General features: G+C 33.8%; 1 protein-coding gene across 2 annotated transcripts in view; it reads right to left on the bottom strand.

Annotated features, from left to right (window-relative positions):
- TPR (translocated promoter region, nuclear basket protein) overlaps positions 1–22,794 on the bottom strand; it is a 61,590-nt gene that overhangs the window by 28,339 nt on the left and 10,457 nt on the right. For both annotated transcript variants that reach the window (XR_004667269.2, XM_003815594.6), the window contains exons 6-28: positions 20,809–20,912; positions 20,304–20,468; positions 19,755–19,847; positions 19,257–19,337; positions 19,090–19,177; positions 18,236–18,376; positions 17,748–17,839; positions 17,274–17,471; positions 16,010–16,117; positions 14,860–15,086; positions 13,768–13,931; positions 13,117–13,250; positions 12,892–13,040; positions 11,171–11,333; positions 9,458–9,592; positions 8,813–8,953; positions 7,706–7,871; positions 4,778–4,944; positions 3,621–3,773; positions 3,063–3,179; positions 1,865–2,068; positions 1,397–1,581; positions 820–967 (exon numbers count right to left, since the gene is read on the bottom strand). Coding sequence is in view for 1 of the 2 variants with exons in the window: in XM_003815594.6 (XP_003815642.1) it covers positions 820–967; positions 1,397–1,581; positions 1,865–2,068; positions 3,063–3,179; positions 3,621–3,773; positions 4,778–4,944; positions 7,706–7,871; positions 8,813–8,953; positions 9,458–9,592; positions 11,171–11,333; positions 12,892–13,040; positions 13,117–13,250; positions 13,768–13,931; positions 14,860–15,086; positions 16,010–16,117; positions 17,274–17,471; positions 17,748–17,839; positions 18,236–18,376; positions 19,090–19,177; positions 19,257–19,337; positions 19,755–19,847; positions 20,304–20,468; positions 20,809–20,912 (3,323 nt within the window). In the remaining variant the exon portion in view is untranslated. The remainder of the gene's footprint in view (positions 1–819; positions 968–1,396; positions 1,582–1,864; positions 2,069–3,062; positions 3,180–3,620; positions 3,774–4,777; positions 4,945–7,705; positions 7,872–8,812; positions 8,954–9,457; positions 9,593–11,170; positions 11,334–12,891; positions 13,041–13,116; positions 13,251–13,767; positions 13,932–14,859; positions 15,087–16,009; positions 16,118–17,273; positions 17,472–17,747; positions 17,840–18,235; positions 18,377–19,089; positions 19,178–19,256; positions 19,338–19,754; positions 19,848–20,303; positions 20,469–20,808; positions 20,913–22,794) is intronic.

Raw genomic sequence — 22,794 nt, 5'->3', positions numbered from 1 at the left:
CTATTATTTCCATGGTGAGATACATTTGAATTAAACAGGATATAATTCTGGAACCTTTAGCTTTTGCTGAACACATAAATCCCATAAAATTCATTATTTACTTTTCCCTGTTCAATGGTTTCTTCTTAACAGTCATTTTGACTACTCATCAGTTAAAAGAAGATAAATGTTTTAAGATCTTAATTTCCTTCCTTCTAGAGGTGGGGGTATATTACTGTAGCTCCTAAGAATGAAGTAACTCAACAATAAGCTTTGGGTGGTAGTGTGGGGTAAGGAGTCAAGCTTGTGTTATTATCATCCATTTCACTACCACAGCTTCTTTTCCTTTGGTTGTTAGTTTTTACTACTTTTTGCTCCTTGGGTGAGAAAGATATTCTGTAGCAGTTTAAATCACTTTATCCTAGAATGACTATCCACACGTATAATCCATAACTATAATAAATTAAGATAGCTGGAATTTATTAAGCACCCACTACATACCAGACATGCTTCTAAATGCTTCATGTGCACAAACTCAATTAATCCTCATTATTATCCAAATATTACAGATGAAGAAACTAAGAGCAGGGAAGTTAAACAATGTACCCAAGGCCACAGCTAACGGTATGAAGCTAGAATCTGAAACCAGGCAGTTTGGTTACAGAGCCTTTACTTTTAAGCACTATACTATATTAGTGTTTAACAAATGCTTAATGAATTTACAAGTTTAGAAGAATGCTTACTTCAAGTTAAATTTTATATTACGTTAAATGGTAGAGATATAAATGAGTGCTTCTCTTTTGATTTAACAAGTGCTTTCTTAAAGCTCAATATACCTACCTGGACTTTCTCCCTTTCAGCATTTAGACTATCTTGCAGTTCCTGCAGCTCTCTTTCTAAAAGTTCAACCCTTTGTCGATAACGCAGACTCTCAACCTGAGCCACCTCAAACCTAGTTTCAGCAATTTCTTTTTCTCGTCGTATAAATCTACAAAAATACAGATATTAAAATTTTATGTGAATTTTAAAAAGCCAACATTTCAAAACGTAGGTAATTTGGTAAGATGACAAAAATCATTGACTTTAATAACTATTACACATTTTCATTAATAAATAATAATGGGAGATGTATTTCTATTTTCTTTTATAGACACTGGCTTTAGAATGTTTATCTCTAAAATGATCTGAAAGGCATTTAGTTTTTCAAGAGAAAACTGCTCTAGTTCTTACTATCAGATTCAACTTTAAAGTCACTTGTTTAATATGTGTAAATGTTAAAAGTTATGAGTTCTTTGACAAATAAAAGAATGAACTTTATATCAAAATCGTGTATAATCTCCTTCTCTAATTTATGCATTTGTAGTTTCATTTCATAGTTGTTATACCACAGAAATGAAGCAGTAAGAACATGATTTACCTGAGAATTTCCAAAATTTGTTCCTGAGATTTTCCTTCTTCACTGAGAGATACATTCAGTGGACCTTGTACACCTTCCTTCACAGAGGCAACGACCTTGTCACTTAATTTTTCGATCTGATCATGAAGTAATCTGTTTTGTTTCTCCAGATCTTCACAGCGACATACACATTTGGAAACTTCATCCTGCAAGCCAAGAGTCTATCAGAATAGCAGATTTTCCAATGCACATTTAAAAAAAACAACTTGGCCAGGCGCAGTGGCTAATGCCTGTAATCCCGACTACTTGGGAGGCTGAGGCAGGAGAATTGCTTGAACCCGGGAGGTGGAGATTGCAGTGACCCAATGTCACGCCATTGCACTCCAGCATGGGTGACAGAGCGAGGCTCCATCTCAAAACATTATAAAATAAATAAAAAAACAACTCTTTCAATTCGACAGAACATTCTATTCAGATTTACAATAATACCTTTAACATTCTCTCTCTTTCCTCCCAAGATGCTTTACACTCCAACAACTGTGATTCTGCTTTCTGTGTTGTTTCTTCCAAATGCTGACGGACTGATGCCATTTTTGAAACCTGCTCCTTCGCAGCTTGTAGAGCTTCAACATCAGCAGCATGCAGCATCAATTCTCTCTCATACTTATTCTGAGCTTCCACAGCTATTTTAGCCTATAAGAAATTATTACCCAATTGATAACAAAGATTAAAAATCCATAAAACTAGTTAGCACTTGTCCAAAGATACACATTGGACTTTTTAAATAATAAAAGTAAAGACAATCTAAATGTAGCAAAATAAGAAAATAATTAAAAGTTAATGCTTTAGTTACTTAATATTATAAAACTGTCAGAAATGAAGCTTAGAAGACTGTAGCAATTTGGACAAACTTTTTGATATAAGAAGCTAAACATAACTCAGCTATATAAGTACTAAATTATAGATCCATTGATTTTAATGAAATTTACTTTGAAGCATTTCTTCCCTGTATTACATTTTAAAATAGCAATATACACGTTACATATATATAGGCAATAAAGAATAGTAAGCAAATGAATAGCTATTAACATGACACCCAACTTAAAATAAGAACATTACCAATATGCTCAAATGTACTCCTATCCCATCCTACCATTTTAGTAACTCTGAATCCTGAATTGTTTTATCATTTCCTGTTCATAAAAAAATTATAAAAAGCTTCAATACTTTGTGCACATACATACATACACTCAAAATAATGATACTTTTTAAACATTTTATAAATAGTATATAGATATCTGCACAAACTTGGTAATGCATTAACAATGTTATCAAGAGGTTCTTGTTTTGTTAGCAAAGGTTGCCTCTAATCAACTGTATCTATAATTTTATAATCAGATCTAGTGAAGGACAATAGTAAAATAATTTTTGCAAATGAGAGCCAAGTACAAATTTTAGTCTCCTAGTCCTGTTTTTATTTTCCCATTGTCAAGATTGCTTTGTTAATGAATATTGACCTATGTTTTAGCCTTCATCTATACTTTTCAATTTGTCTTGTCTAAGTTCCACAAAAGTGGAAATTACCTTGAATTTTTGTAAGGTTCACCAGTTCTCATAATGCATACATATACTTCAAGAATCATTCTCTAGAATCAAAGTTCATTTCTCAATGATTGGCTATACTTACTTGTTCCTGACAGTCACGTCTGGCTTGCTGCTCATTACTTAAAGCTGTGCTTGCTCTCTGAAGAGCTTCTTGTACTTCATTCTGAACACTAGAAAGTGTTTTCTTCAATTCAGATAACTAAACAGAAAGAACAAGATTAAAACCAAAATTAATTGCAAACTTACTTAGAAAATACTGTATTGTAGTGTTACTAAATTGAAGTCTCATTTTTTAAGATCCAATTAGCCCAAAAAACTGCTGCTAAATTTAAAATGTTTACACCCTGATATAATCAGTTTTGCAACTCCATATCCATTCCCTAACATTTGCATAAGTCAAGTCTCAGGTAGGGGCTTTTAAAAAGAACCACTGATACCTATTTCTGTAAAGTAGTCTAAAAATTTCAATGGGAAATGTATATAGAGGTATAGAAAACAGTAAAACATAAAACTAAAATTTTGCCTATGTGTTCAATAAATTTCTGTTGAGATGAACTAAATGGCAACTAATGACTTAGTTAAAAGAATTCAAATCCTTACAAGTTAAAAAAAAAAAAATTAATATGGTTAACCTATTTACCTGTTGTTCCATGCTCTCTATGGCTCTTCTTTTATCATCCTGAAGTTCTTGTTTTTCCTTCTCTACTTCCATCAACTTCTTTTCCAACTGTGTCTGAAATTCAGCTGACTCTTTTAAACGAACTTCAATATTCTTACGCACTTCTTCTGTCACCTTTACCATATTACAAACAGTAGGATATAAAAATTACACACATTTAAAGACATACAATTATTTTCTCCAAATCAAAACTAATTTGAGAAGTAATAAAATTAATGTTTGTTGTATATTAAAAAAAGAATCCATCGAAGGTGATTAGAAGATTCAACAACAAGCAAAAACACCATATAAATCTACAAGCATTTACCATTCAACTTGGCTACTGGCCATTTTTCTCTTTTGAAATGAAATTTCCAATCTCTCATTTCTCCCTCAATCCTCATATCCACTTGCCAAATCCATCTATTCTACAAACGAAAGGTATTTTCCTCACACATTTTGATTTATTTACAATGATGTCAACCACAAAAGGATCTTTTAAAATTGAAGCCCTAGACTATTGCTACAGCCTTCAAAATGAACACTGTATCTTCCAATCTACCACATTAATTTTCTAACCAAAAAAAAGAAAAAAAATCTGATTATGACATGTTAAAAAAATCAATGGCTCTTAATAAACCTACAGAACATAATTTAACATGATATTCAAAACCTTTCACATTTGATTATCAACTACATTTATAACTGTATCCCCTCACTACTCACTTTACAAATTGTCATCTTCTGAAGCCTTTCTACCATGGCTGAGGGTTCCCATTACGTAAAATACCTTTCTACTCTATTTTCCTATACAGATACCTTCATTCAAGGCTTTGCCTGCACAAATGCCATCTCTCTGGTGAAGGCATGCATACCCAGAAGACAAATAACAATCCCTACCTCTCAGTCTCCTCAACATTTGATCTGGACCATTCCTACAGCAAGGATAACCTCCTTGCTTCATGAATTTTGTGTGTTTTTGTTTTATCTGGCTTATGAGACTCAAGTACTTTCACAAGGTTAAAGGCAATGACCCTGGTCTAATTCATACGAATGCCTTACAAAGCAGTCCTCTAGTTACTAAAAACAAAGTTAACAAATGTGTTGAGATTGAATTCTGAATTCAGAATTATACATACCTGTTTTTCCTTGTTCAGAGATTCTTCTAAACTAGTAACCATTGCTTGATATTGTTCCACATTGCTCGTACTTGTTTTGAGTCTCTCCTTTAAGTCATTCACCTGCTCTTCTGTCTGTCTTAGCTGACTCACAAGATCATCCACATCTTCTTTGTTGCTAGGCTGACCTAAAAGACATAACAGCTCTGTTAAAATTAACATTTTCAATAGTATTAGAGATGACTGTTATAAAGAGCTTATGAAATTAGCATTAAGGTTCAAATACAGATATATTTAGAAAGTATATTTCAATCCATGCCGAATACCAAAATAAAAGCAGGTACTTTGTTATGTTACTTCCTCAAAAACAAAAAAATTCAAATATTAATATTTTAAATCTGTTACAAAAATTAAGAAAAGGATATTCAAAAGAGAACAATCAAATATTTCCACGAAACTGAGTTAGCTATATGAAGAAATGACAGAATTCTTAATTTATTAAATGTTATGGGAAGTCAGGGACCCCGAATGGAGGGACCAGCTGGAGCCGTGGCAGAGGAACATAAATTGTGACGATTTCATCTTAATATGGACATTTATCAGTTCTCAAATAATACTTTTATAATTTCTTATGCCTGTCTTTAATCTGTTAATCCTATTATCTTCCTAAGTTGAGGATGTATGTCACCTCAAGACCACTGTGATAACTGTTAACTGTACAAATTGATTGTAAAATGTGTGTTTGAACAATATGAAATCAGTGCACCTTGAAAAAGAACAGAATAATAGCAATTTTTATGGAACAAGGGAAGACAACCATAAGGTCTGACTGCCTGTGGGGCTGGGAAAAAAAAGAGCCATATTTTTCTTCTTGCAGAGGGCCTATAAATGGACGTGCAAGTAGGAGAGATATCGCTAAATTCTTTTCCTAGCAAGGAATATTAATACCCTGGGAAAAGAATGCAGCCCTGGGGGGAGGTCTATGAACAGCTGCTCTGGGAATGTCTGTCTTGTGCAGTTGAGATAAGGACTGAGATAAGCCCTGGTCTCCTGCAGAACCCTCAGGCTTACTAGGGTTGGGAAAACTCAGCCCTGGTAAATTTGTGGTCAGACCGGTTCTCTGCTCTGGAACCCTGTTTTCTGTTGTTTAAGATGTTTATCAAGATAATACATGCAGGGCTGAACACAGACCCTTATCAGTGGTTCTGCTTTTGCCCTTTGCCCTGTGATCTTTGTTAGATCCTTATCAGTGGTTCTGCTTTTGCTCTTTGAAGCATGTGATCTTTGTACCTACTCTCTGTTCTTACACTACCTCCCCTTTTAAAACCCTTAATAAAAACTTGCTGGTCTGAGACTCAGGCCGGCATCACGGTCCTAGATATGTGATGTCACCCCTGGCAGCCCAGCTGTAAAATTCCTCTCTTTGTACTGTCTCTATTTCTCAGCCAGCCGACGCTCATAGAAAATAGAAAGAACCTACGCTGAAAGATTGGGGGTGTGTTCTCCCAATAATTAAACATTATTTACTCTAAAACACTAAATCTTAAATCTAAAATTTAGCCCAATTTTTATTGTAAGTACATCAAATAGGCAGAAAACTGTGAATTGGAAAGAATGTTTTATCACATGATATCAACAGGAAAGTATATAATTATCTACTAGATAATTATACACCCATTATTTATATGGATCAGATATTTATGTGTCTGTATATATGGACAGATACAGAGAGATGCTTCTCTACTCCCAGTGGGGTCACATCCCAATAAACTCATCATAATTTGAAACTATCATGAGTTGAAAACGCATTTAATATACCTAACTCACTGAACACCATAGTTTAGCTTATAGCTTAGCCTAGACTACCTTAAATGTGCTCAGAACACTTACATTAGCCTACAGTTGGGCAAAATCATCTAACACAAAGCCTATTTTATAATGAAGTGTTGAGTATTGCATGTAATTTACTGAACAAATACTGTACTGAAGTAGTTTCTACTGAATGTGTACTGCTTTTACACCATACATTGAAAAACTGTGTAAATCAGAAAGTCTGCACACAATTATTAGTTATTTATTTCCCTTGTGTTAAGAAATAAAACTGGCTGGGCGCTGGGGCTTACGCCTGTAATCCCAGCACTTTGGGAGGCCGAGGCGGGCAGAGCACAAGGTCAGGAGATTGAGACCATCCTGGCTAACATGGAGAAACCCCGTCTCTACTAAAAAAAAAAATACAAAAAATGAGCTGTGCGTTGTGGCGGCCGCCTGTAGTCCCAGCTACTCGGGAGGCTAAGGCAGGAGAATGGTGTGAACCTGGAAGGCAGAGCTTGCAGCGAGCCGAGATCGTGCCACTGCACTCCAACCTGGGCAAAAGTGCGAGACTCTCTCTCAAAAAAAAAAAAAAAAAAAAAGAAATAAAACCATATAGAAAGATTATTAAGACACAAATGCTTCGAACTTGAAAGATGTATTTAAAAAGGGAAGCAAAATCTATGAAACAAATCTTTTATCTGAGGCTACCAACGAGCAAATATTGGGAATACTGCTTTAAAGGAGATCACAAATCAACTCATTCTTTAAGAGAAACTTATTCTTGCAGATTTGGTAAGCAACCTTATTTCCAAGGGGCCCGGGTTAAAAAATCAAATAACCCTCTTCAGAAAGAATAATTTTTAAAGTATCAATAAATAGTTTCAAGAATTAGAAAGCTGGGTACATACCTTGATCAAATGCCAAGCCGAACTATTCTGAATCTTTTAAGACAGCAAATTTACTAGTTTAGGCCCAAAATTGAGTACCACTATATAAAGAAAAAGTTGGGTTTTTTTTTTTGTTTGTTTCATTTTACTAGCATTCACAAAGAATTAGGCTATTTACTGACAGGATATATTATAATCCCAAGAAGTACTTGTTTATTTACAATTATATTGGTCTACTTATTTTATTTACCTTTACCAGTTCTCTGTGAAGACTGAGAAGCAAGTTGGACTTCCATATTACTGAGGTGCTGTTTCAATGTGGCAATTTCTTTTTGAGCATTTTTTAATAGTTCTTTTGTGTTAAGATGAAGATTTGTCTCTGTATCCAGTTGTCTCTTTGTATCTAAAAGTTGAACCTATAAAATACATTAATCTTATAACATTCTTTAGGTTCCTAAGTAACTAAAGGTTCAAACTATCTTTTCATAGACCTTTGGAGCTCGGCCAAGAGAGTAACAGAAAACAGATTTACCGTCACACCTGAAACAGCCAAAAAAAACCAGACAAAACACATGAAACAACTGAGATCCTGAGACAGAAAACCAAAGAGGTGAACCTTAGATTGTCTTGGTTTACTGATTTAAAAGTTTCCAGGCTATGACACAGGGAAGAGGAAATGAGGCAGAGCCCAGGAGACTCTCTGAATTGAGAACACAGATCTGAGAGTCCAGGGAGACCAAAGTAGCTCAAATTTGTAAAACAGAATATAAGACAGCAGAGTTGCACACACAGAGTACCCTGGAGCTCTACAGAGGGTCCTCCTTAAATATTCATCAGAGTAGCGATCGCTGCAAATATATAAGGAGCTTACCCCAGACAGGGGAAGAATTGTCCAAAGGAATTAAGAGTGAAGAATACCTATCACTCAAAGAAAGTCAAGAATAATGCCTGTTCTGCAGCCAGACTAAAAAAACCCCACAATTGCAATGGACACTGGCACTAATACTCATGAAAGTATTGGCCTCAGTTCCAGAATGCACACTGCTCTGGGCCCACCTAATACATCATAAAAGGCAAAAGTCAAAAGAATCAAATCATTTTAAATTAACTTTACTGCATCTCAGAATAAAGCTCAAGAAGATTTAAAGGAATACAAAAATACTCAGCACCCAACATGGTAAAACTCACAATATATGGCACCCAATAAAAAAATTACTGGGTATAGAGTGAGGCAAGAAAAACTTAGTAACAAAGTTTTTCAAAATCATGCTTCATCTTGGATGGCAGACTGTCCACACACCAGATTAATTACTGAACATAAACACACTACAGAAATTCAGAACTCTGATGGACTCACATCTAGATTTCTAGTAAGTGTATGCCTTTGTTCCACCTCATTTTCCAACTTCTTCTTTAGATGAGAGATCTCATGTTCCAGTTTTTCTATCTGGCTACTAAGCCTTTGTTTGGTTTCTGTTTCAGATCGCTCCAGTATTCCCTAAAGCAAAGAAAAGATTTTTGGTTATGCTTAAGAAAAAGGCAATACAAAAAAATAAAAATTGAAGGCAAGAAAGAATTACAGTATTACAACCCATTTCTACATGAAGCAGCTAAAATCTACAGTATTTATCAAGAAAGTATTCTGGTATTTTTCATATTAAAACATCTATTATACATGAAAGAGATGGAATATATTAAAATCGTCATTCAGATTTCCCAAAGTTTTAAAGAAAATAAAAACCAAAGAATTAATCTTATAAATAGTAAAACTGCACAGGACACTGTAAATATACCTGAGGACTTACCAATGTATGGTTTCAATCAATTCTCTTTCAATATTTTATTTAAAATATTTAAATGTCTTAATAAACTGCAAAATTCAATGATCATAATGGATGACAAAAGTGATGGATAAATTTTCTAATTAAGGAAATTGAGAGGATAAAAAAATCTAAATTTAACTTTTATACATTTTTTCTACATAGGCTTTTTATTTGGTTACCTGAATTGTTTGCAGATTAGTTAGCAGTAAGTTTTGCCCCCTTTGTTCAGCTAACAAAGACTCTCTTTGCTGAGAAAGACGAACTTCAGACAATTTAAGCATTTCCTTTTCCTTCTTCAAATTTTCTGCTCTTACCTAAACATAAGTAGAAATGAAATAAAAAATGCTGAAAAACATGGTGTCAAGTGTATTAAGATTATAAAATTAAAATGATTCATACATCACTACTTTTTTTTAATGCTCTTAGGGACTATACCTCCTCATTGTATAAGGAAATACAAAACAGTTTCATGTGCTAAAATACGAAGCAAAAATTATTGGGGATCATCAATGAAAAAATCTTTCAATTACAAATACTTATGGTTCCTTGCTCTAACAATCCACAGTTTAAAAAATAACAGCAAGAAAAATTTAATATGTGAGAAGAAGAAAGCAGAATTGCATGACTGCTGTAATCATTCATACCTGACTACTATTAAATTATGTAACTTTTAGAATCCAAGCCGGTTTCAAAGTACCTGTTTAAAAGTGATGATTGATCTATTTAAAGTTTCTCCCTCCCCTCAACCCCAAGAGTCTGAGTCTCAAGGGGACCAGGGAGAGTGTTTTGAAAGCTCAAAGTACTCATATTTACACACAAGTACTCATATTTACACACAGATTCATATAAATGATCAATGATAAAATTCACTCTACCAGTTTGAAAAAGTGCTGCTGTCCACTCCTCACAATGGAGTTGGAGCAAGATAAAAATAAAGAATAGAGCCTTATAAGAGCATTATAAGACATGGGTTCAAGTCCTAACCAACCCATCTCTCATGACTGTCCCAAAATAGGCAAATTATACATTAGCTCTTGAGTCTGTTTTACACAGGTAAAATGGGGGACAACTATACCTAGCTTACAAGTAATGATCAAAGACAGAAGAGATAACTGAATAACAAAGAAAACTATATAAAAAATTTATCATCACAAAACTATTTAGTTAAAAGTAATAATTTCAAATGGACATTTATATTCAAGTTAAAATTCAGAAATATAAATTCAATGCAATGTAATTTTTATATTGCTTTTTATTACAGATGAGCAAGAATGAATAACATATTCGTCTGGCCAGGCACGGTGGCTCATGCCTGTAATCCCAGCACTTTGGGAGGCTAAGGCGGGTGAATCACGAGGTCAGTAGATCGAGACCATCCTGGCTAACACAGTGAAACCCCATCTCTACTAAAAATACAAAACATTAGCCAGGTGTGGTGGTGGGCGCCTGTAGTCCCAGCTACTCAGGAGGTTGAGGCAGGAGAATGGCGTAAACCCGGGAGGCGGAGCTTGCAGTGAGCCAATATCGTGCCACTGCACTCCAGCCTGGGCGACAGAGTGAGACTCTGTCTCAAGAAAAAAAAAAAAGAAAAAAAAAAAAAAAAGTCTTTGTTAGAACCAAACACTGACCTACAAATTTATTTTGAAATGCAAGACTTGCGAGTATATCTTAGCCCAGCAGAAAAACAAATTCCTTTCCCTCTTCTCTCTTAATAGAAACAATCACCCCACTAACGCACACTGGCTATTTGCAAACTATGTATTAATTACTTGGCGTAACCTCCAAACTTCTTAAATACCTAAGTCCTATCAGTGAGTAAAATTCAAAGTAAAAACTAAAGAAATGTCAAATGCAACTTATAATGCAAGTTGGACAAGGGATATTGGACTCACTTCTGCGACAGCTAGCTTCTCATTTGCTCCTCTCAAATCTTGAGTCATCGTATTGATAATCTGTTCTTGCTTTTGAGTTGTGGCAGTGAGTTTCTGATTTCTCTCATGAAGTGATGTTATTTCTCGACGATATCCTTCAACATTATCTTGCAGCATTTCATAACTGGTATGAAAAAAGTAATTCTACAAGTAACTGAAATGATATCCTAGCTTAATCCCTTGAAGAAATTTCACAATAGCTTAACCCATTTCCCCAAATGCCCTGAGAATATTGTCTCTAATCCTAATGTAACATCATATATATTTCTGTTAAGTTGAATTCTGCTTAGAAATAACTCCAGGAACAGTTTTTCTATTTTATTTTCACACTGAAAATCTGTCAGATTTGCCTCAACCTCAAACAGCATGCTTATGTAAAATTAAATGAGCACTGGCAGCAAGCTGCACTTTTTTTTTCTAAATGGGAAAGGGGTTAATTTTATGATTTATGAAGAAGTGGCTTGTGTAATAAGGTAAAACCTTCATTCTTTTTTCCCAATTCCAAATGTAGTGGTTCAAGTTCTAAGTAAGCAAAGTATTTCATGCTAAGTAACTTTTTAATCTTATTTTTAAAAAATCAATTATATTTAAAATAATGACAATGCAATATTGATAACACCAGACACCCACTACAATGCAGTATGCAAATTAAGTTATTATACAGGGTTAGTGATGGATTTTTGCTAATCCTTTTTTCTTCTATAATCCTCAGTTTTATTTTCTTATGTGCTTGAAAGCTTACATAATGGCTGGCTAGAGTTATCAACAGAGAAAAAAGAAGTGCTTTAATTGGGGTTGCTGAACTATTAGATGTATAGGGGTAACTGCCTGCAATATATCCTGCCTGCTATAAAACAGAAACAGTTTTATCATGTACTATATAAAAATAAATGTTGTCCTAACAAACTAAACTAACAAGCATTCAATGAATCTAATAACAAATAATCATGAAATATTTATTATTTCTTTGGATGTGACCAAGAAAATTAATTCTCCTAAAACTACATAGCACTTGCTTCTCTTCTACCTAGAATAGAAAAGGTGGAATAAAATTTGCTCTCATTTCTCTCATCATCTGGTGCATTTTTAAAAGAATTAAGTCCTACCGAAACAAGTCCTTTAATCTTAGGAAGGTAAACTACCAACATTCCTCACATGAACTTCAACTTATTTTTATTTTATTTTATTTTTCTGAGACAGAATGTCACTCTCTCGCCCAGACTGGAGTGCAGTGGCCCCAATCTTGGCTCACCGCAACCACTGCCTCCTGGGCTCAAGTGATTCTCCTGCCTCAGCCTCCTGAGTAGCTGGGATTACAAGCATGCATCACTGCCGCTCAGCTAATTTTTGTATTTTTAGTAGAGATGGGGTTTCACCATGGTGGCCAGGCTGGTCTTGAATTCCTGCCCTCAAATGACCCACCTGCCTCGGCTTCCCAAAGTGCTGGGATTACAGGCGTGAGCCGCTGCGCCTGGCCTCAACTTATTAAACAAGCTAAACCCTTAGCACTGCCTAGAGAATCATTAATCAATATGAAAAAAATGAACTACCAGAGGTTCTCATTCTGGAACACGGTTCACAAAAAAAGCAACACTATTGCAAATTAGCTCTTGAATTTAAATGATTTGAATTGTAAAGTATAACATTTAGACTTAATTAATTTGAAACAAAAGAAAACTTACCGTTTAGAAGCAAAATCTAGCTGGGTAGAAATTTTGGTATTTTGTGATCGCAAATCTGTAACTTGTTCTTGAAGTTTCTCAAGCTGCTCATTTTGTATTTTTTCATTTTCTGCTTTTTCTTTTTTGTAGTTCTCAAAAATTTCCTGCAACTAAATATTGGAGATTATGAGAAGGTAACACTGTGTTCTCTAAAAACCTAACCCAGGACAAAGGTGTGATCTTTACCTGTTTAAGGGCAGCCTTAGCCTCTATAGCCTCTGTTGATTCAATAACAGGTACTGGAGCAGGAGTGGAAACAGTCTGTGATGTACTTGGACGTTTTGGAGTTGATGCAAGAGAAATATCATCTAAGCTTGAAGCTTCAGGAAAGTAAAGACTAATAAAATGCTTTGTTGGCTTTCATAAATCAGCTTTAATTTAACGCTTCTTTGCAAATACACTATTACCAAATAAACAAGCTAAACTTATTGAAATGAAACAATAAGATTATAGGAGTTTTTAAATAAGGAATCTACTAAACAATGTATTAAGATTTTTTGATGGTTATTAGAGATAATTCAGTATTTATGGGTTAAAACATAATCCATATTTATGTTTTATTAAAACATATCTGTTTTGGTCATTAAAACATAACCAAAATAAATACTGTAATTCATTGATTCTGAGATGCACCTTTTTCAACAATAGAAAGCATTTCTTTTTAGCAATACATAAAATAATGGTATGTTTTACAGTTGATGGGATGTTATAAGCAATTATATATGGTAGTCAAATTTGAAGCTACCATCATTAGAGTGGCTATTGCTTATGTTGCAAAATTAATCCCTTAATATACATTTCTAAATTATTCCTTAAAATAACTTTATAAAAACCTACCATGTAATGGAATGGCAACTCCTGTTGTTTGTGACAATAAAATACGGTACATATCACGCTGACGAACTATGGAATCAACAAGCTGCATTTGATGCTGTCGTGATTTGCGGAGTTGTTCTAGTTCAGTAAGGGCACTCTCAAGTTTGAGCTGAAGCTCAGTGATTCTGTAGAAAAAGTTGGCCTAATTCACAGGACTGAACTGAGAGTTAACTGATTGTAATTTCTACTGTAATTAACCAAGCATCTTTGCCTACCATTAATCATACCATTTTTGTCTCTCTCATCCTTTTTTCTCACGCTGAGTACTTTATGAACTACTTTTTAAATCCCCACCACACAGGACTCAGGTACTTATACTTACCAATGCAATCTGAAAAATCTGTTTGTAAAAATTAAATCAGTTCCACTCACTCCAAACTCTAGTCTTCTTGCTTTCTTAGCCATTCTTCCTCTTCTAGAAGACATTATACATGTATTTTGAAAAAACCTCTGACTAATTCTTACATAGGTTCTCCAGGTTCTCCATGAAGCCGGTCTGCTCCCTGAAATCTAGGACAGGTCCTCTATCTCTATGATCCCACAGATAGGCACTAATCACAGTGAATGCAAATTGTCTACTTGCCTATTTTATTATCTATTTATTACATCTGTCTTAGAGTAGAAATTTTTTGTTTGGTATTGTTGCTCAATTCTTTCCTCCCTATATCACTATATCCCAAGTATCTAGCACTGTTAGGAACACATAGATTTTTTTTGCGGGCAACAGGGTCTTACTCTGTCGTCCCACTTAGAGTGCTGTGCATGATCATGCTTCACTGCAGCCTCAAACTCCTGGGTTCAAGTGATCCTCCCACCTCAGCCTGTCTCCTGAGTAGCTGGGACTATAGACATGTGCCACCACACCCAGCTAATTTTTTACTTTTTTTTGAGACATGGTCTCACTATGTCGTCCAGGCTGGTCTCGACCTCCTGGGCTCAAATGATACCCCATTTAGGCCTCCCAAGACGTTGGGATTACAGGCATGAGACACTGAGCCTAGCTGAGGTTTTCATAAATGTTTGCTCAACAAGCTGAGGTATGTGACTGCTTACTTGGATGAAGTTGTTTCTTGTTCTTCTCTTTCTCTGGTTTCCCCAAGCTCTCTAAGGGCCACTAAGAGACGTTGATTTTGTTGTTGAAGCTCTTCAATATTTCTGTAAGATACTAGATGCTGTGATATTACCTCAGATGAACTACTTATATCAGCAGAGCTTACTTCCTCATCACGAATTACATGGTTACCCCTTGCTTCTTCAAGTTCCATCAAAAGCACTCTAATCTAAAAACAAAGTTTTAATATGTTATAAAATAGTATTAGTTACAATTCTGGAAAAGTTTAGAATGAAAGTTTTCAAATTAAAACATTACTTACAAAACCTTCAACTTGTACTGCCTCAAATTATCTTTAAAAACAAAGCATCCTTAGATATTAAAATCTAAACAATCAAATTTTAATAGAATAAAATTACTTTTAAGTATGTATTGAAGGCTATTACTTATTACAAAGTAGCCAAATTACAATTCCCAAAACATGGCTCCAGTTTTGTAAAACAGTGATCACATAAAACCCACAGAGACAAATATCTATTTTTTTGTGTGTGCTTTTGTATATATGATAGGGCAGAGCATGAAAAACAGACATTTAAACAAAAAGCATATATATAATGCCATTCAAGTGAAATTTTTACATTTGTGCATTGCATGGATGTACACACACACAAATTAGGGTAAAATATATGAATGAGACATTAATTTATTGATTTGCTTGTTAAGTGTCAGAATAATGCATACAGTCCAATTTTATTTCAGTAAAATCAAATAATTCTTACATATGTTTATATATGCTCATGTATATACACATACAGAGAAGGATGTGAAAAAAATACACAACTGTGTTAACTTAGCTACACTTTGGGACTTCAGAGGGTAGAGGGGTAGAAATTGGAGAAAGCTTTTATTTATCTTTGAATTATTTCTTCATTTATTACAACCAACACGTATAATTTAAAAATTTATCAAACATTTGAAAAAAGGGAGGGGCTATGAAAAGAAACAATGGGGGTACAACTCTGCTCGAGTACTAATCCTAATTAATTAGAATTTCATACATGGTAGTTCTATCTTAGATACCTTCAAACAGATTCAAAGATTACTGGGCAGTCAGGTTTTTAAAAGTAGGAAAACAAACAAAAAAATTCTAACCTGTTGTGAAAGATCTTTTACTTGTATTTCCATTCTTCGATTATCTCTCTCAAGTACAGATGATTGCTTGTTGGCTTTATCAGTGTCCTCCTGCAATCGCTGAATCTCCTTTAAAATGTAAATTCAAGTGAAAATTTTGTACTTCCTTCTAGGATTTATATAAGTAATAAAGACATACAATACTCAAACACCACCAGTAATCAACTTATACACTAAATAAAATCCTACATAATATTGTAGCCACTAAAAAAGAAGTTTTGTATAAATTTGAACATGTTATTTCTCATTCAGACAATAACAAGCTTCAGGTAAAACCCTCACTTTCAACAGAGAGAAAAATTCAAGGAAGATCTAATTGGACCCAAGGGCTCTCTTGCAAACTACACTGCTGGTAAAAAAGTCAATATTCTCAGGCAGGTGGGACTTCTAGACTTCACTTGATGAAGAAGAAAAAACCAGCTGATATAATAAAGTACTTGGATTTAAACTGACTTCTAAATTATAACAGCAACAGAGATTTAATTTTGAAATAGGGATATATTTATATTCTTTTCCAACAAAAGGGAAACAATTTATCAGTTTAGAAGAGTAGATATAAATTCATTTAACTGAATTTCCTCCATAAAACTTGTTCAAGAAATCTTGACAATTTCCCTCAGTAATGTTAATAGTTGTACCATAAGGCAAAACATTCAGAGTATAACCTCTTTTTCAATCAGTATCTCTTAAAAAGAAAAAATCTTTATGAATTTCATTAACACTTCTAATAAGCAAATGAGCAATAACAAAATAATGCATATAGAGACACGCCAAATTGTGAAATGGTATAAAAAAGGAGTTCTACCTACGGTCAAACAATATTATTATTTCTAGGCAGGCTATTACAACTGTCTGATAAAGAATGATTATGCCAAATAGGAGAGTTTTATTACACAGAGATTATTTTAATTTGAAGAGCAGTTTTAGGAGATTTGGCTATTATTCTCTAGTTGCGAATCCTAAGGAAAACATAGCAAATGCATTAAAAAAAGGTTAAAATGCTTTCACAATTTTATATAAAAATTGTGAAATACATAAAAATTGCTAAAGGTATGACGTTTTGTGATCAGCAGTGTTTAATAACATAATGATAACTTTCAAAACGTGTTTATTGAAAATCGTATTTAGATTTTTCTGACTCAATCACCTTAAGAAAAAAAAATACCTAGTAAATCATTTCTCATTTGTATTGTTACCACAGCTAAATTTTAGGAATGGAACCAACCTTCATAGCTTGTTCAAGCTTAACAGATAAACTTGCTACAGCTTTCTGTGCACGTTCATATTCCTCACGCTGGCGTTTCAAAATTGGTGCTTTGGCTTCCACTTCTTTCACTATTTCATCTAGGTACTTATTAATTCTTTTGTTCTCTAGTTTCTCCAAAAGCAACTGATCCTGAGTTTCCACATAAGCATTATAGAGCTGAAAGTAGACGAAGGGTTGTTTCAAATCTAACCATAACAACGCAAATATTTAGTTGATCTAGTTTCATAATAAACATTCTTTAACAGTAACACAAAATGGCAATGTTTACTATATGTTAGTTACACAGAACTAGGAACCAAAGAAAGCCTTTCCTAGAATGATCCACTAATTATAAGATGATTAAAAATAAGTTTTGGGAGAATTAAATTTTGAAGAGATTTGTATACATTTGCTGAAGAAAAAGAATTTAACAACATTTAATACCATTCTTACCTCAGTTAGTTTCATCCCAGGTTTCACTATCTTAGCTACAGCTGCTGCAGTAGGAGACATGGCTGCAAGCTCTTCTTCAGACAATATGGCTCCTGTGCCAACAAATACACATCTAGTATAATTTGTAAAATTCCAAACTAAAAGCCATTAATAATTTTTCAAGGTGACATGTACTGTACATTATATAGTAATTCCTATAAAAATTTTAAATACATGACATCAAAAAGTCATGTAACACATCTAATTCTAAAAAATCATGCAATAACCTGGGAATTTACAAGACTGTGTGTGATCAAATGGTATTTATATGCCCGATTCTGTAAAGATACAGATAAGAGTATTAATTTTAAAACAAATTCTATTAATATAACTCGATGGAGTTTCCTACATCACAGCATGACAGATAAATACTATTACTGAAATTAAATGACTTTTATGTAGGAAAGCTGTAGTATTTCAAGTCACTAACAAGCATCTATTAGCCATACCTTTACGTTTTGTGGCAGAAAGAAGGTCATTTGCATTCTCTAATTCCTTCTCCAATTTCCCTATTTTCTCAAGCATTTCTTTTTCCATTTGATCTTTGGATTGCTCCACCTCTAGAAGATGATCTTGTATTGCTTTGTTGGCTAAAAAACAATTTTAAAGACCAAATATTCAAACATACAGTTAAAATTTTAGTTTACAAAATGCAACAGATCAGTCACTTCTCCCCTCAGCAGATAATATTAAATTTCTAGAGAGGCTTCAGCTGACAGTATCTATTGAAAGTTCTTGCTCTACTTATAATTTTGGAATTGTCTTGGCCTGGTGTTTCTCCTTTTGATGTCTCTTACCCACAAAGAAAATAAAGAAATACAAAGGGTAAAAAGTGGTTCTAGGTATATCTTTGATTTCGATTTTGATCTTTAATCCTAAGTAAAGGAAATTATTGGAAAAGACCATAAATATAATACATTGAAAAAAGCAAAAATTTGAGGAAATAAAAGACTTTACAAAATGCAAATAAAGAGGATGTCTTATTTATAAAGTAAGAGTATTCAAACATAATCAGAGTAAATGTTTCAAAAAAGAAAACTTTCTCATTAGAAATCAGCAAATTATACAAGATTATTAGATAAAAAACAAAACCCCCTGCTGTCTGTATTTTCAAAAATATATAAACTTACATTTGCTTAAGATATAATTCTGAATTTCCTAATCCAAAGTTCTTTCTTCTGTACCTAATTCCGTCCCAAATAAAGTCTAACACCTAAATCCAATCATCTATACAAAACAAGGGTAAAAAGAAAAAAAAGAGTACAATAACAAAAATAATGTTCCCATAACTGAAAACACTTACCTTCACCAGCTTCTTTCAAAAGTTTGTGTAGTTCCTCCACTGCCCGGGTTAGTTCATTGCTCTTTGCTTCTGAGTCATCAGCGGCACTCTAAAAGTTAATCTTAAAAAGTTACCTAACAGTCAACAATGCAACATTTAGATACTAACATGTGTGGTGGGATATTTACCTTGTACAAATTAGAAAGTTTTATGTGGGCATTTAATTCATTGTGGAATTTCTCTTCCATACTGGCCTGTTGTTCCTTGGCCTGAAAAAAATAGCCCAATTATAGCAGTCTACTTTGAACTAAATTTAGAATGCTTATCAAATGACAAGATGAAAAATTCCATTTTTGTAAAGTAAGAGCTAAATCTAAAACACTCAAATTCATATCAGTCTTCATGACAAAGATAAATTAAGGATAAAATATTACTGATATTTTAAATTCAAAGTAAAATATTAAACAATAAAATTAACCCATACTCATTTTTTAGATAGTATTTTCAATATAACATATAATTGCTATTTCGGATTCTATTTTAGCCTAGCCACAGCATATGGAAGGAGGACTCTCACTGTTTTATGGGGCCAAGGACAGATTAAAAAATGACATCATTTTGTGAAATAATAGCTTCGTAAGTGCTTTAATATTTTGTAAAAAAGACATTTTAATGGTCATATATACCTCTTTTAATTTGGTCAACAGATCCTCCACATGCTTTTGAAGATGTTCATTTGATGTTTTTAAGCCATTCATTTGTTCTTCCAGTCTAGAAACCTAAAAACAAAAAATAGAGCAGGGGGAAAGGATGTCATATTAACTGAAATTACTCTGACATGAGGTTTATGCTGCTAAGGAAAAGCTAAGTAACTCCCCCTCCCCACCTGAAAAAGCAATTAAAATATGCATATTTAAGAAAACTAAGAATAACTGCTCACAGAACAATGTTTAGATTTAGCTCACAAAAACTTACCACCACTTCTTAAACAAACACATATTTTAGGAAAGATATATCGTAAGACAGTAGATACTAACCAGATTTGACAAAGAATCTTAAATTCTTTATGTAAACGCAATTGGTTGATTTTTTACGCCAAATGTAATGCATTATTCACATTTAACCACTAATCTTACAACTAATCAGGTACACACTACTGAATACATATTTAATAAACTGACACACAAATGTAAGTTATACTCAACATGAAGAAAAACACAATTTTACTAACTTACCTCCTCTTTTTTATTTTCAAGATTACATTTAAGCTCTAGAATCTCATTCCCTTTTTCTCTTCCAAGAGCCAGAAGTTCATCAGTTTTGGTTTTCAACTCTGTATTCAGCCATGTATTCTGACTATGTAGCAATTCCTTTTCTTGCTCCAAGCGTTTTTCTCGATACTAAAGAAATCCAAGAAAATAACACGTACAGTTAAAGATGATATATGATTATTCAAAAGATTTTGTCTGTAGCTAAGGGACACAAGCAGAATTTTATTTCAAAACAGAAATTAAGTATTTGCATAGATTCTTAACTAGAAAACATTAAGAACTGTAACAAACTTAAATTTCAAACAAGCAAAACAGATGAACTAGAATTGTCCTAATGCTTAATTTTCTGACATTAAAAACAAAACAAAATGCAGCTTTTAATTACTTTATTGCCTATATTTGAAATTTAATTTAGGTGAGTTTTAATAAAAAGCTATAGTTTATGCATTAGGAATCATCTGGTACTTGCCTTAACAGAAACATCAGAAGCTTGAAGTTCATCCAATTTTAACTGAAGTTCACCCTTTGTTGTATTGCTTTCTTTAAGTTTTTCATTCAGACGTTTAACATCCTCTAGAATGGTGAAGAGAATTAAAAAATAATAACTAATTAACACTCAGGGGAACCAAATATCAAAAATATATTTCTAGGAATATAAACCTTTAATACAAAGTATGCACAGCTGGCCCTTGAATAACACAGATAGGAACCATGCAGATTCACTTCCACTCATATTTTCTTCAATAAATATAGTGGAATTTTTTCCCAAAAACTTACAATTTGAAAAACTCAGAGACCACAGACCAATCCAGGCAGCCCAGAAATGGGAACAAACTAAGAAAAAGCTACTGTAAGTGCATAACATGTACTAATATGTAGATATTAGTGTATTTTATCATTTACTACCATTAAAATATGCACAAATCTATGATACAAACTTAAAAAATTTATCAGAACTTATGCACACAAACACTACACAACCCTATCTGCAATCAAGAGAAATATAAGCAAATATAAATATGCTTTATTAAGCCATAACTGCATAAAATTAACTGTAATACATACTGTATTACTGTAATACTTTCATAGCCACCTCCTGATACTACTGCAGTAAGCTCAAGTGTTTTGAGTGTCTGTATAGAATGCTGTGTGACTCTATTGTGAGCAGTTTCTCTCTTCAGTAAATTGCATAATGCAGAAAATAGTAATCTTTTGAAGTTTTTGCATATTTGTCATTGTGTTTAGTGCAATACCACAAAACTTGAAATCTTTTGAAGTTTTTGCATATTTGTCATTGTGTTTAGTACAATACCATAAACCTTGAATAACAACATGGGATCCATAAGAAGTGCCACTAGTGATGTTGGAAGTACTTCTTCTAAGAAGCAGGGAAATATCACGACAATATTTTAAAGAGTTGAATTGCTTGATATGTACCACAGATTGAGGACTGCAGCTATGGTTACCCACCATTTCAAGACAAATGAATCCAGTATATGGACCGTTGTGTAAAAAAAAAAAAAGAAATAAAAAGAAAATTCGTAAAGCCATCACTGCAGCTACTCCAGCAAGCATAAAAAAGTGCATTTCTGCAAAATACCTTCCTATCTCGCATTGAAAATGCAGCTTTTATGGGGTGCAGGATTGCTATCACATACCTATAGACTCTAATATGATTCGAGGTAAAGCAAAGTTATTATACGACAACTAAAAGCAAAAGGAAGGTGACAGATCTAAAGCTGGAGAATTTAATGCCAGTAAAGGATGGTTTGATAATTTTAGAAAGGTTTGACTTAAAAAAATGCCAACAAAACTGAAGAAGCAGGTGCTGTCAACCAAGAAACAGCAGATGCTGCTAAGAAAATCATTGAGAAAGGTTATATGCCTGCACCAGGTTTTTAATGCAGATAGAAGTGTACTATTCTGGAAAAAACAATGCCACAAAAGATATTTATTAGTAAGAAAGAGAAGGGAGCACCAGGATTAGGGCAGCAAGGGATAGGCTAACTCTACCGTATTGAGCAAATGCAGTCAGGTTTATGATAAGGACTGCCCTTATTTATAAAGCTTTTAACCCCAGGGCCCAAAGGAAAAAGATAAACACCAGCTGCCTGTCTTCTGGTTACACAAGAAGAAGACCTGGACGATGACAGACCCCCTTCTCTGAATTGGTTCCACTCATGCTTTGTCCCTAAAGTCAGAAAGTACCTTGCTAGTAAAGGGGCTGCCCTTTTTTTTTTTGGAGACAGTCTCGCTCTATCCCCCTAGCTGGAGTGTAGTGGCATTATCTTGGCTCACTGCAACCTCTGCCTCCCTGGTTCATGTGATTCTCATGACTCAGCCTCCTGAGTAGCTGGGATTACAGGCGCATACCACCACGCCCAGCTAATTTTTGTATTTTTAGTAGAGATGGGGTTTTGCCATGTTGGCCAGGCTAGTCTCGAACTCCTGACCT

The sequence above is a fragment of the Pan paniscus genome, chromosome 1, assembly GCF_029289425.2.
Source record: "Pan paniscus chromosome 1, NHGRI_mPanPan1-v2.0_pri, whole genome shotgun sequence".
NCBI lineage: Eukaryota > Metazoa > Chordata > Mammalia > Primates > Hominidae > Pan > Pan paniscus.
Note: the sequence above shows the minus strand (reverse complement) of the source record. Positions and strands in the feature narration are given on the sequence as shown.